The sequence below is a fragment of the Crinia signifera genome, chromosome 2, assembly GCF_055691185.1.
Source record: "Crinia signifera chromosome 2, ASM5569118v1, whole genome shotgun sequence".
NCBI classification, from domain to species: domain Eukaryota; kingdom Metazoa; phylum Chordata; class Amphibia; order Anura; family Myobatrachidae; genus Crinia; species Crinia signifera.
Genome location: NC_139218.1, coordinates 18199498 through 18215274, shown reverse-complemented (window position 1 = coordinate 18215274; position 15777 = coordinate 18199498). Strand labels below are relative to the sequence as shown.

The 15777-nt window shown below is 47.0% G+C and overlaps 1 protein-coding gene across 3 annotated transcripts in view; it reads left to right on the top strand.

The window, feature by feature from the left end:
• The window catches only part of LOC146059435 (uncharacterized), a 70166-nt gene extending 55270 nt beyond the window's left edge, over nucleotides 1–14896 (top strand). Inside the window, exons 1-5 of one of the 3 annotated variants that reach the window (XM_083171659.1) lie at nucleotides 5370–6151; nucleotides 11089–11184; nucleotides 13464–13613; nucleotides 13740–13820; nucleotides 14200–14896. In XM_083171659.1, the coding sequence (XP_083027785.1) occupies nucleotides 13497–13613; nucleotides 13740–13820; nucleotides 14200–14292 (291 nt within the window). In that variant the 5' untranslated portion in view covers nucleotides 5370–6151; nucleotides 11089–11184; nucleotides 13464–13496 and the 3' untranslated portion in view covers nucleotides 14293–14896. Of the gene's footprint in view, nucleotides 1–5369; nucleotides 6152–10140; nucleotides 11185–13463; nucleotides 13614–13739; nucleotides 13821–14199 lie in introns of those variants that run through there. The other 2 variants (XM_083171657.1, XM_083171655.1) reach the window with 2 other exon arrangements.
• The last annotated feature ends 881 nt before the right edge of the window (nucleotides 14897–15777 follow it).

The following is a 15777-nucleotide window of genomic DNA, read 5'->3' as shown; positions in this document are numbered from 1 at the left end:
ATAGTGCAGCAGATTCCGTCAGTGTCTTATATAGCGCAGCAGATTCCGTTACAGCGTTTTATATAGCGTAGCAGATTCCGTTAGTGTCTTATACAGCGCAGCAGATTCCGTCAGTGTCATTTTAATGGGGCGCAGCCCCCTACGATGGTGTGAAGAGCGCCCGTAGGGCGCGCTGAATCACCTAGTATATTTTATTTGTTCAAAAAACAAGGTTTAAAAACGAATCGAAATGTCTTTACGATTCCGTTAGTGTCTTATATAGTGCAGCAGATTCCGTCAGTGTCTTATATAGCGCAGCAGATTCCGTTACAGCGTTTTATATAGCGTAGCAGATTCCGTTAGTGTCTTATATAGCGCAGCAGATTCCGTTACACTGTCTTATATAGCGCAGCAGATTCCGTTAGTGTCTTATATAGCGCAGCAGATTCAGTTACAGCGTCTTATATAGCGCAGCAGATTCCGTTACAGCGTCTTATATAGCGCAGCAGATTCCGTTACAGCGTCTTATATAGCGCAGCAGATTCCATGACAGTGTCTTATATAGCGCAGCAGATTCCGTTACAGTGTCTTATATAGCGCAGCAGATTCCGCTACAGCGTCTTATATAGCGCAGCAGATTCTGTTACAGAGTGTAATATAGCTCAGCAGATTCCGTTACAGTGTCTTATATAGCGCAGCAGATTCCGTTAGTGTCTTATATAGCGCACCAGATTCCGCCAGTGTCTTATATAGCGCAGCAGATTCCGTTACAGCGTCTTATATAGCGCAGCAGATTCCGTTACAGTGTCTTATATAGCGCAGCAGATTCCGTTACAGTGTCTTGTATAGCGCAGCAGATTCCGTTACAGTGTCTTATATAGCGCAGCAGATTCCGTTACAGTGTCTTATAAAGCGCAGCAGATTCCGTGACAGTGTCTTATATAGCGCAGCAGATTCCGTGACAGTGTCTTATATAGCGCAGCAGATTCCGTTACAGTGTCTTATATAGCGCAGCAGATTACGTTACAGGGTCTTATATAGCGCAGCAGATTCCGTCAGTGTCATTTTAATGGGGCGCAGCCCCCTACGATGGTGTGAAGAGCGCCCGTAGGGCGCGCTGAATCACCTAGTATATTTTATTTGTTCAAAAAACAAGTTTTAAAAACGAATCGAAATGTCTTTACGATTCCGTTAGTGTCTTATATAGTGCAGCAGATTCCGTCAGTGTCTTATATAGCGCAGCAGATTCCGTTACAGCGTTTTATATAGCGTAGCAGATTCCGTTAGTGTCTTATACAGCGCAGCAGATTCCGTCAGTGTCATTTTAATGGGGCGCAGCCCCCTACGATGGTGTGAAGAGCGCCCGTAGGGCGCGCTGAATCACCTAGTATATTTTATTTGTTCAAAAAACAAGGTTTAAAAACGAATCGAAATGTCTTTACGATTCCGTTAGTGTCTTATATAGTGCAGCAGATTCCGTCAGTGTCTTATATAGCGCAGCAGATTCCGTTACAGCGTTTTATATAGCGTAGCAGATTCCGTTAGTGTCTTATATAGCGCAGCAGATTCCGTTACACTGTCTTATATAGCGCAGCAGATTCCGTTAGTGTCTTATATAGCGCAGCAGATTCAGTTACAGCGTCTTATATAGCGCAGCAGATTCCGTTACAGCGTCTTATATAGCGCAGCAGATTCCGTTACAGCGTCTTATATAGCGCAGCAGATTCCATGACAGTGTCTTATATAGCGCAGCAGATTCCGTTACAGTGTCTTATATAGCGCAGCAGATTCCGCTACAGCGTCTTATATAGCGCAGCAGATTCTGTTACAGAGTGTAATATAGCTCAGCAGATTCCGTTACAGTGTCTTATATAGCGCAGCAGATTCCGTTAGTGTCTTATATAGCGCACCAGATTCCGCCAGTGTCTTATATAGCGCAGCAGATTCCGTTACAGCGTCTTATATAGCGCAGCAGATTCCGTTACAGCGTCTTATATAGCGCAGCAGATTCCGTTACAGTGTCTTGTATAGCGCAGCAGATTCCGTTACAGTGTCTTATATAGCGCAGCAGATTCCGTTACAGTGTCTTATAAAGCGCAGCAGATTCCGTGACAGTGTCTTATATAGCGCAGCAGATTCCGTGACAGTGTCTTATATAGCGCAGCAGATTCCGTTACAGTGTCTTATATAGCGCAGCAGATTACGTTACAGGGTCTTATATAGCGCAGCAGATTCCGTCAGTGTCATTTTAATGGGGCGCAGCCCCCTACGATGGTGTGAAGAGCGCCCGTAGGGCGCGCTGAATCACCTAGTATATTTTATTTGTTCAAAAAACAAGGTTTAAAAACGAATCGAAATGTCTTTACGATCTGATACTGAATTTGAATAAATAAATGTAACAACATGGACTCACTCACTCTGCATAATACACCATGGCCTCACTCACCATCTTATTGGGAAAGGCTGCCAAGCTTTTGATATTCTCCACATTTCTACTAAATCTGGCTGCAACCAACAACAGCGAAATACTGACAAGAAATGACATCTTTAAGGTCTTAAAAATTTGGGTAAGTGGCAGGATCGTATGTATTGTATAAGAATTACGTGTTAATTTATGGTGCATGGTTATAGATGACTTTTGAGTAGATTTTACTAGGATTTCTGCATTTCTCACTACACTTTAAATGGGTTCCGGCCAGAGGCGTAACTAGAACTTTGTGGGCCCCAAAGCAAAATTTATAATGGGTCCCCCCTAACTCGGGTCTCTACCAGTGCGCATCGCACCGTGTGTGGCCACCATTAGTGCGAACAGTGAAAATGTGCCCCGCTAATAGATATTTTAAAAATAAAGAATGCACACATTCTTATAAAAAAGGAGTGTGGCCTCGCTTCAAACGATAATGCCCCTCACACATTATATGACACACCGCAAAGCCCATTACACGTAATGCGACACACCGCAAAGCCCATTACACATTATGTGACATATCGCAAAGGTCATTACAGATTATATGACACACCGCAAAGCCCATTACACATGATGTGGCACATCGCAAAGCCCATTACACAATATGGGACACACCGCAAAGCCCATTACACAATATGGGACACACCGCAAAGCCCATTACAGATTATATGACACACCACAATGCCCACTACACATTATATGACACATCGCAAAGCCCATTACACAATATGGGACACACCGAAAAGCCCATTACACATTATGTGACACACCGCAAAGCCCGTTACACGTTATGCAACACACCGCAAAGCCCATTACACAATATGGGACACAACCCAAAGCCCATTACACGTTATGCGACACACCGCAAAGCCCATTACACAATATGGGACACACCGCAAAGCCCATTACACCTTATGCGACACACCGCAAAGCCCGCTACACCTTATGCGACACACCGCAAAGCCCATGACACATTATGCGACACACCGCAAAGCCCATTACACATGCGACACACCGCAAAGCCTATTACACATTATGTGACACACCGCAAAGCCCATGACACATTATGCGACACACCGCAAAGCCCATTACACCTTATGCGACACATCGCAAACCCCATTACACCTTATGCGACACACCGTAAAGCCCATTGCACCTTATGCGACACACCGCAAAGCCCATTACACATTATGTGACACACCACAAAGACCATTACACAATATGTGACACACCGCAAAGCCCATTACACATTATGTGACACACCGCAAAGCCCATTACACATTATGTGACACACCGCAATGCCAGGTGGTATTTTGAATGTGCCGCTCTCCTGAAGCAAATCACAGACCGGCAGCCAATCGGGAGTGACTGCCGATCTTCGAGCAGTGATTAGTTCACAGGCAGTCCTAAGGAGCAGCAGTAGCAGCAGTCTGGTCTCCTGCAGCTCCAGAGATTTGTATCTGGGTCCATGCGGCGCTAGTTACCTCCCCCTGGCATTAGTGGGGAGCGTTAGGTCGGTGGGATAGCAGCGGCGACCGCAGTGGGTGTAGGCTGCGGGGAGGGTATCGTCGGCAGCTCCTCCCTAGCAGCCTCTCTTCCGGACTTACAGGCCCACCCAGAACGGCGCGATCCCGCCCGGCTCCCTACTCCCCTTCCACTTCATACAGGCATCAGAGGCTGCCTTGTGATGGTGCAGGGGAGTGCTTGCTGTCCGGCGGGCTCCATAGCAGCTGCACCCTCCATAGTTCCACCACTGAAGCAGGGGCAGGAGAAGAGTAGGTGGATAAAGGATAAGAAAGGGGGGAAGTAAAGGATGAGAATGGGAGAGTAGAGGAAGCGAGGGGGTGGGATAAGAGGATGAAAGGGGGAGGGAGTAGAGGATGCCATGATGGGGATAGAGGAAGAGAGGTGGGGGAGGGGATTAAAAGCTTGCGATAGCCATCACTTTGTCCCATCTAACCCATCCCACCTCTTTGAATATAATAGTCGCTCACGCGGATGTAAATTTTCTCAGATATAATAGTCTCACACACAGATGTACAAGTCCTCGGATATAATAGTCTCACACACGGCTTTACAAGTCCTGGATATAATAGTTGCACACAGAGATGTACAAGTCCTCGAATATAATAGTTGCACTCGCGGTTGTACAAGTTCTCAGATATAATAGTTGTACACACAGATGTACAAGTCCTCAGATATAATAGTTGTACACACAGATGTACAAGTCCTCGGATATAATAGTCGCACACACAGATGTACAAGTTCTCAGATATAATAGTTGCACACAGAGTTAAGTGTTCATTTATGGTTCATGGTTAACTTTGACTTTTGAGTAGATTTTAGTAGGATTTCTGCATTTTTTCAATACACTTTAAATGGGCTCCGGCTTTTTCTGTACATTTTATTATGTTCCTGAAGTTCTTTCTAACCCACTGTGTGGAGGTGATGCACTTATGTCAGGTTTTCATGTAGTGGAATGTCATCACTACTTATATCATTTTATTATTAATGTAATTACTTTTATAACTATTACTTTTATGAGAGCATATTGGTAGTGATGAAAAATTCCCAGATGCCGGCAGATCACTTCCACTCACTGTCATAGAACCACTACAATACTACAGGTAGCAGCAAAAAAAGCCGCACACATCACTCCAGCAGCAGCAGGCTCAGACCCAGCGACCTGCTCCTCTCACCAGCCAAAGACAAATGAACAGGAAAGTGTATTCTCCCTTCTGCTCCGCCCTCCTGCAGAAATTGTCTGCCGCTCTCCACATGTGATTGGACGCATGACTCCGGCCAGGCCCCTGTAAAGAGATTTACTGAAATAACATGTTGTGAGAGCTGCAATCAGCCAATGATGATGCATCCTTCTCTAACACGCCCCTCTGGGTGGGGGCTGCCTTGTTCCCTTTAATAGAATGTGCAGCCATCAGACAGATGCAGCTCCGTGTCTCCTGCTGTGGGAGCTGCACAACTGACTGATAGTATTGGAGAATGGAGCTGTGAGAGCTTAACCAGTGAGCAGCTACGATGTCTATGGGAAAACTGCTGGGATCTCTGTACAAGGAGCAGCTGTGACACACAGACAATGCTGCGAATCAGTCTGATACTTATTATATTAATCAGAAGACGCAGAGACAGATGCTACAAGGACACAGACAAGGAAGACACCAAACATGATAGTGTGCTGACTGCAACACTACAAGAGGCTGCAAACTCAGTGAGGAAACGTCCCCAGATGCCAGAAATCACATTCATGGACTGTAATAGACTCAGCACCATATGACGGGTGCAGTGTGATGAGATGCACTCGGGGATGTCCACAGTGGCGTAACTACCGTGGGTGCAGGGGGTGCAGCTGCTATGGGGCCCGAGCTGTTTCCAGGGCCCGCAGCTCCCCCTGCGCACACACTGTAGTCTGCCCTCAAAGCTTAAGACTTGGTCCTCCCTGCCGGAGCAGAGCCTGCACCTCCCGGCTACTGTAAGCAGCAGCAGCCGCCGAGGATGAAGCGGCGGCGCCCTACCCCGACCCCCCCACAAAGTTTTCACTAGCCTGTCACTGTCAGGTGGCAGGCCTCGCTTCGGGCTTCTGTCCGAGACGCAATTCGCGGACATTTAGGGGGCGGGGCTTAATGCTGGGAAGGCCCCGCCCCCATCAGAGACCTCTCTGGCTGACTTGCTCAGGGCTGCTGTTATAAGGTAACTTTCTCTCAACTCCCTTCCTAGTACTTCCTTCTCTCTACACCTTCACTCAATTCATCTCTCTCAATCCAAGTGAAGCAAGCAGTGTGTTCAGGTCACTGACACTAATAGGATTTTTAAATGTTTATAATCTGGACATACTTTAGCACCTTGATTTTATCTGAGTTAGGATAGAGGGGCTTCCTGTGTGTGTACTTTCCCCACAAGTAATAGCTGACTGCCCCTACTACTGTAAGCGTGCTGGTGGTCTGCCAAATGACTATAGGTGTACAACAACTGCTACCTCATTTGTGTGTGTGGGTGTGTGACACCCAGAAACCACCTCCCAGCTGTGTAACCCCTTCCCTTTTGTGTGACACCCTGTGCTTCCCCCCTGTCCCCACCTTGTGTGACACTGTACACCCCCTATCCATGTGTGTGTGACACCCTATAACCCCCTCCTCACTGTAAGTGACACTGTACACCCCCTACCCGTGTGTGTGTGTGTGTGTGACCAGTGGCGTAACAATAAATATTGCGCCCCCCCGCCGGGAAAAATTTAGCGCCCCCTTTCCTCCCCCCCCCCCCAGTTAAAACACCCCCCTAGGGAGCGGGCAGGGGGACCCGTGCGGCGCTGATGTACCTGCAGCGCTGTCAAGAAGCTGCGGTGAAAAGATTCCCTTCGTCGCTGCGTACTCAGTTGGCGCCGTGTGACAGGGTCCCTGCAGTGTCTTGGAAATAAGAAGTCTGCCGGGCGGCGGCGCGGGAAGGGCTTCTGACTTTAAAACCAATGTCCGCACGCTGATTGGCTGAATCTCAGCCAATCAGCGTGCGGCCAGTGTTTTCGAAACCAGAAGCGCTTCCCGCGCCGCCGCCCGGCAGACTTCTTATTTCCAAGACACTGCAGGGACCCTGTCACACGGCGCCAACTGAGTACGCAGCGACGAAGGGAATCTTTTCACCGCAGCTTCTTGACACTTAGACAGCGCCGCAAGTACACCGGACCGGCCCCCCCTGCCTGCACCCTGCTGCCCACACCCCGCTGCACCCACAAGGAGGGGGGAGCTGGGGGCGTAACAATAGTGCTATAGTTACGCCACAGTCCCTCCCTCCAGTATTACAGATGCAGCAAGGAGGGAGTACACACCGGAATGAGATCCTGCCTCTCCGTGCGGGAGCCGGCGCCCACGCAGCCCCCGCTCCCCCAAGCAGTGGCGGGGGCTGCCTTACACAAGCTACGCCCCTGTGTGTGACACCATGTACCCTCCTATCCCTATGTTTTGTGATGCCTTGTACCCCCAATCAACCTGTGCATGTGTCACCCTATACCCGCACTATACATGTGTACCTCCGCTCCCTGTAGAAGGGGGGCCCCTTCAAAATTTTGCTATGGGGCCCACCAAGTCCTAGTTACGCCCCTGGATGTCCATGTTCTCAGATATAATAGTCACACACAGCGATGTCCATGTTCTCAGATATAATAGTCACACACGGCGATGTCCATGTTCTCAGATATAATAGTCACACACAGCGATGTCCATGTTCTCAGATATAATAGTCACACACAGCGATGTCCATGTTCTCAGATATAATAGTCACACACAGCGATGTCCATGTTCTCAGATATAATAGTCACACACAGCGATGTCCATGTTCTCAGATATAATAGTCACACACGGCGATGTCCATGTTCTCAGATATAATAGTCGCACACGGCGATGTCCATGTTCTCAGATATAATAGTCGCACACAGCGATGTACATGTTCTCAGATATAATAGTCGCACACGGCGATGTCCATGTTCTCAGATATAATAGTCGCACACGGCGATGTCCATGTTCTCAGATATAATAGTCACACAGCGATGTCCATGTTCTCAGATATAATAGTCACACACAGCGATGTCCATGTTCTCAGATATAATAGTCAAACACAGCGATGTCCATGTTCTCAGATATAATAGTCACACAGCGATGTCCATGTTCTCAGATATAATAGTTGCACACAGCGATGTCCATGTTCTCAGATATAATAGTCACACAGCGATGTCCATGTTCTCAGATATAATAATCACACACGGCGATGTCCATGTTCTCAGATATAATAGTCACACACGGCGATGTCCATGTTCTCAGATATAATAGTCAAACACAGCGATGTCCATGTTCTAAGATATAATAGTCAAACACAGCGATGTCCATGTTCTCAGATATAATAGTCACACACAGCGATGTCCATGTTCTCAGATATAATAGTCGCACACAGCGATGTCCATGTTCTCAGATATAATAGTCACACACAGCGATGTCCATGTTCTCAGATATAATAATCGCACACAGCGATGTCCATGTTCTCAGATATAATAGTCACACACAGCGATGTCCATGTTCTCAGATATAATAATCACACACAGCGATGTCCATGTTCTCAGATATAATAGTCACACACAGCGATGTCCATGTTCTCAGATATAATAGTCACACAGCGATGTCCATGTTCTCAGATATAATAGTTGCACACAGCGATGTCCATGTTCTCAGATATAATAGTCACACACAGCGATGTCCATGTTCTCAGATATAATAGTCGCACACAGCGATGTCCATGTTCTCAGATATAATAGTCGCACACGGCGATGTCCATGTTCTCAGATATAATAGTCACACACAGCGATGTCCATGTTCTCAGATATAATAGTCACACACAGCGATGTCCATGTTCTTAGATATAATAGTCACACACGGCGATGTCCATGTTCTCAGATATAATAGTCAAACACAGCGATGTACAAGTTTCATAATGTACCGTGCATGAAAAGTTATTACGGTAAATGCTATAAATCCCTAAACGTCATGATAATTATGCCGATCCCTACAAATCATGGTAAACACGGAAATGCTAACTCAGACGCAAACTCTAACGCCATCGGAAAATAAACCAACGGCTCGGGATGGACGGACGGGCAAATGACGCTAACGGAAATGGTAACTCAAACGCAAACTCTAACGCCATTGGAAAATGAGCCAACGGCTCGGGACGGACAGACGGGCCAATGACGCTAACGGAAATGCTAACTCAAACGCAAACTCTAACGCCATCAGAAAACAAGCCAACGACTCGGGACGGAAGGACGGGCCAATGATGCTAACGGAAATGCTAACTCAAATGCAAACTCTAACGTCATCGGAAAATAAACCAACGGCTCGGGACGGGCCAATGACGCTAACGGAAATGCTAACTCAAACGCAAACTCTAACACCATCGGAAAATAAAGCATTGGCTCGGGACGGACGGACGGACCAATGACGCTAATGGAAATGCTAACTCAAACACAAACTCTAACACCATCGGAAAATAAACCAACGGCTCGGGACGGACGGGCCAATGACACTAACGGAAATGCTAACTCAAACGCAAACTCTAACGCCATTGGAAAATGAGCCAACGACTCGGGACGGACAGACGGGCCAATGACGCTAACGGAAATGCTAACTCAAACGTCATCGGAAAATAAACCAACGGCTCGGGACGGACGGGCCAATGACGCTAACGGAAATTCTAACTCAAACGCAAACTCTAACGCCATCGGGAAATAAACCAACGGCTCGGGACGCGCCAATGACGCTAATGGAAATGCTAACTCAAACGCAAACTCTAACGCCATAGGAAAATAAACGAAACGGCTCGGGATGGACGGACGGGCCAATGACACTAATGGAAATGCTAACTCAAACGCAAATTCTAACGCCATCGGAAATTAAACCAACGGCTCGGGACGGACGGACGGGCCAATGACGCTAATGGAAATGCTAACTCAAACGCAAACTCAAACGCCATCGGAAAATAAACCATTGGCTCGGGACGGACGGACGGGCCAATGACGCTAACGGAAATGCTAACTCAGGCATTCCCAACCACGGTCCTCAAGGCACACCAACAGTGCAGGTTTTAGTGATATCCAGGCTTCAGCACAGATGGTTTAATCAAAATCCCTCAGATACTAAATAAGTCACCTGTGCTCAAGCCTGGATATCTACAAAACCTGCACTGTTGGTGTGCCTTGAGGACTGTGGTTGGGAATGCCTGTGCTAACTCAAACGCAAACTCTAACGCCATCGGAAAATAAGCCAACGACTCGGGACGGACGGACGGGCCAATGACGGTAACGGAAATGCTAACTCAAACATCATCGGAAAATAAACCAACGGCTCGGGACGGACGGCCCAATGACGCTAACGGAAATGCTAACTCAAACGCAAACTCTAATGCCATCGGAAAATAAACCATTGGCTCGGGACGGATGGGCCAATGGCGCTAAGGGAAATGCTAACTCAAACGCAAACTCTAACGCCATCGGAGAATAAACCAACGGCTCGGGACGGGCCAATGACGCTAATGGAAATGCTAACTCAAACGCAAACTCTAACTCCATCGGAAAATAAACCAAATGGCTCGGGACGGACGGGCCAATGACTCTAACGGAAATGATAACTCAAATGCAAACTCTAACGCCATCGGAAAATAAACAGTAAATACATTATTTCATGTTCTGCCCTCTATCAGCAATCGGCTGCCGCTCTCCAACTGTGATTGGACGGATAACTCCGGGCAGGCCCGTGCAAAGTTATTGTTACAAGTACTGATATTAGTGAGATGTAGCATCAGGACGGACGGGCCGCCAACTCCAAATGAGACGTCAAGACAAATGTTACGGCCCGGACATGAAATGAGTCCCGGGCCCTAAAATTCCTGATGGCAGCCCTGTTGGGGCATGTCCATTGTAAATGCAGCATATGTGCAGTCAGGCGTCAGTTGGTCTAGTGCGAGAACATCGCCCATGGTCCCTGTGTGTGTGTGTGACAGCATCAGCATTAGAATTAGGCCCTGGGCTTCCAGCTACACCCAAAGCTTCATTTTCAGCCATTGCATTTCTAAAATGTTCTTTTCCTTTACAGATCTCAGGCAGCAAAATTCCTCAAACCACTGAGTGCAATCGCACAGATCCGTCCGAAGACATCCGTCAAATCAAATCCCTATTTATCTACTCAAAGGTAGGTTTGGGCGCCTTCACCAGTGGCGTCACTAGGGAGGTGCGGCCCACACGCCTTATAAAGGCCCCCATACACTAGTAGCTATCCCTATAAAGGCCCCCATACACTAGTAGCTATCCCTATAAAGGCCCCCATACACTAGTAGCTATCCCTATAAATGACCCCATACACTAGTAGCTATCCGTATAAAGGCCCCATACACTAGTAGCTATCCCTATAAAGCCCCCCATACACTAGTAGCTATCCCTATAAAGGCCCCAATACACTAGTAGCTATCCCTATAAAGGCCCCCATACACTAGTAGCTATCCCTATAAAGGCCCCAATACACTAGTAGCTATCCCTATAAAGGCCCCAATACACTAGTAGCTATCCCTATAAAGGCCCCCATACACTAGTAGCTATCCCTATAAAGGCCCCCCATACACTAGTAGCTATCCCTATAAAGGTCCCCATACACTAGTATCTATTCCTATAAAGGCCCCCATCCACTAGTAGCTATCCCTATAAAGGCCCCATACACTAGTAGCTATCCCTATAAAGGCCCCCATACACTAGTAGCTATCCCTATAAAGGCCCCCACACACTAGTAGCTATTCCTATAAAGGCCCCATACACTAGTAGCTATCCCTATAAAGGCCCCATACACTAGTAGCTATCCCTATAAAGGCCCCCATACACTAGTAGCTATCCCTATAAAGGCCCCCATACACTAGTAGCTATCCCTATAAAGGCCACCATACACTAGTAGCTATCCCTATAAAGGCCCCCATACACTAGTAGCTATCCCTATAAAGGCCCCATACACTAGTAGCTATCCCTATAAAGGCCCCCATACACTAGTAGCTATCCCTATAAAGGCCCCCATACACTAGTAGCTATCCCTATAAAGGCCCCCATACACTTGTAGCTATCCGTATAAAGGCCCCCATACACTAGTATCTATTCCTATAAAGGCCCCCATACACTAGTAGCTATCCCTATTAAGGCCCCATACACTAGTAGCTATCCCTATAAAGGCCCCATACACTAGTAGTTATACCTATAAAGGCCCCCATACACTAGTAGCTATCCCTATAAAGGCCCCCATACACTAGTAGCTATCCCTATAAAGGCCCCATATACTAGTAGTTATCCCTATAAAGGCCCCCATACACTAGTAGTTATCCCTATAAAGGCCCCCATACACCAGTAGCTATCCGTATAAAGGCCCCCATACACCAGTAGCTATCCCTATAAAGGCCCCATACACTAGTAGCTATCCCTATAAAGGCCCCATACACTAGTAGCTATCCCTATAAAGGCCCCCATACACTAGTAGCTATCCGTATAAAGGCCCCATACACTATTATCTATTCCTATAAAGGCCCCCATACACTAGTAGCTATCCCTATAAAGGCCCCCATACACTATTATCTATTCCTATAAAGGCCCCCATACACTAGTAGCTATCCCTATAAAGGCCCCCATACACTAGTAGCTATCCCTATAAAGGCCCCCATACACTAGTAGCTATCCGTATAAAGGCCCCATACACCAGTAGCTATCCCTATAAAGGCCCCCATACACTATTATCTATTCCTAAAAAGGCCCCCATACACTAGTAGCTATCCCTATAAAGGCCCCATACACCAGTAGCTATCCCTATAAAGGCCCCCATACACCAGTAGCTATCCGTATAAAGGCCCCCATACACCAGTAGCTATCCCTATAAAGGCCCCATACACTAGTAGCTATCCCTATAAAGGCCCCATACACTAGTAGCTATCCCTATAAAGGCCCCCATACACTAGTAGCTATCCGTATAAAGGCCCCATACACTATTATCTATTCCTATAAAGGCCCCCATACACTAGTAGCTATCCCTATAAAGGCCCCCATACACTATTATCTATTCCTATAAAGGCCCCCATACACTAGTAGCTATCCCTATAAAGGCCCCCATACACTAGTAGCTATCCCTATAAAGGCCCCCATACACTAGTAGCTATCCGTATAAAGGCCCCATACACCAGTAGCTATCCCTATAAAGGCCCCCATACACTATTATCTATTCCTAAAAAGGCCCCCATACACTAGTAGCTATCCCTATAAAGGCCCCATACACCAGTAGCTATCCCTATAAAGGCCCCCATACACCAGTAGCTATCCGTATAAAAGCCCCCATACACCAGTAGCTATCCCTATAAAGGCCCCCATACTCTTCACCTCTAGAAGGGAGATCTGTTCCTCGCACATCACAGAATACAGTAACTTATACAGTTGTACATCTGCCATCAGAAGGAGGACGCAGCCGCCGTTGTTAATAAAGTTATGGAACAAGTCGCCATATTCACCTACTGTCACTACCAAGTGCTCGGGTACAAACAGCAAGACGCGGAGAAGATAATGGGGATCGTACATAGCCGTACTGGGCTGCTACCAGACTGTGTAAGTGTATGATACTGCCACCTGGTGTTCCCATCACATAATTACAGCCATTATTGTGTGTTCTCTGTTGTGCATCAGACCCAGACTGTAGGAACCAGAGGATTTATTTGTCATTTTCTGTTTCAGAGTATGAGAACTCGTCCTGGTATCAGTAAGGGAATAAGAGATTACTTCTCCCCGCTCCGGGACCTTGTGAGAGATAAAGAGGTGAGATGTGTGTGCAGTATGTAATGTGACTTATCTAACATCCGTCCCCTAGTACTGGGTACACATTGATTCTCGACCTGACATGCGTCCATCTTACTGTTGAGTAAAGCTCACATAGCGTTGGCCACGCCCCCATAGTGATGTGAAAAATAGGGGTGTGGATCGCAACTGCAGCATTGTTGTATGGATACACTTCCTTTTCACAAGCCACACCCCTTTTGGGAGTGCATGAGTCCTGATGAGGGATTTTAAAATGTTAAGGAGGCACAGTGTCAGTATCAGCAGATTTCCACAGCCAGCCAGATTCTGAGAGGAGGAGACAGATTACATGTTGTTGCTTTCTGTATCCAACTAACCTGATTCTTATTCTGTTTCCTAGAGTGTTGATGTGTGCACCAGGGGGATCATTATCAATAAGTTCAGGAGACTCATTATACAAGCTCATCAACACTGCTCCCGCATAGAACAATAACGCATCATCGGCTGATCACACAGAGGCTGCCCAGCTTGCCCTCATATTCACCAGGATCAGTAACACCTCACTGGAGCTGCGCAAGGTGCCCTCCTGCTTCAAATGTTTTATCATTGTCCCGGTCCCTAAGAAATCATCTATCACGTCCCTAAATGACTACAGACCAAATGCGCTAATGTCTGTGGTCATGAAAGTGTTGAGTGACTGGTGTTGATCCACCTCAAAGATATAAGTGGCCCTCACCTAGTCTGGTATGGATCCACCAGTGAGGGGGACAGACGCAGGCTACAAAGGGTGGTGAGGACGGCTGAAAATATCAGTTCCAACCTCCCCCCTGTTCAGGATCAAGAAACGTGTTGGAAATCATAGAAGACCATTTGCATCCTGGACACGTCTTGCACAAAATGCTTCCATCTGGCAGACGCTTCAGAGCTATTCCTGTAAAGTCAACTAGAAGCTTAAAAAGCTTCTTCCCCAAGCCGTCCATCAACTGAACAATTGTAGTATGCCCCAAAACCAATATCTGTAAAGTACTATACACTGTGCTCCACGTTGTCTGTGTATATTGTATACCTCCCGCTGTTGTGTTGTCTCTTGGCAGAAACCGCCCTCCCCCCCCCCACACTTCTTTCTTTCTTGGTGCCCCTATGACACCTGGTGCCAGGTAGCGACTGCCTCCAATGTCTCAGGGATTCCACCACTTCTATAATAACTTCTTATGCTCTGTACATCTACAAACTTCTACATCTGCGTGTGCGGCTTTTACTGCTATTACCTGTTATATTATAGTGATCCTATTACAGTGCATAAAAAGCAATTTCCTGGCATCTGAGGACTTTTCATCATTACAAATACACTTTTATGAAAATATGTGAAGTATATTTGTATTCATTGAGTATCAGAGATAACAGAACAATTAAGAATGTATGCCAAAGAAATAAAATGTTATTTACTGTATATTAGATTTATGTCTCAGTCTCAAATACTGTATATTTTATTTAACAATGAAGCAAGTCTTTAAAATGAAGGTGACAAAGGTGCCACATGCATAAGGAGAATATTACAGAGGAGCTGCCTCAGTGGAATGTGTGCACAGGGGCGGATTGGGACTTGATTCCGGCCCGGGAGCAGGGGGGCGCCGGTATGTAATGCGCGGGGGTGTGTGTGCACCGGTATGTAATGTGCGCGGGGTGTGTGTGTGTGTGCTGCGGTATGTAATGCGGGGGGGGGGGGTTGGGGGGTAGCGACGGCTCACCTCCTGCTTCTTTCTGTGAGGTGACAGAAGGTAGTCAGTATGCAGCAGGCAAAGGTCGCAGCTGTCCACTCTGCCTCAACCAAGATGGCCGCTGTCCGGAGATTACAGGAGGAGCAGCAGCAGGGAGACACGGAGACATCACAGCACTAGATGCCCGCCCCTCCCTAAACATGCCAGCAGCCGCACAGTAGTAGGTTTCTTTTGTCTCCAGAGTATTTAGCCTTTAAAGT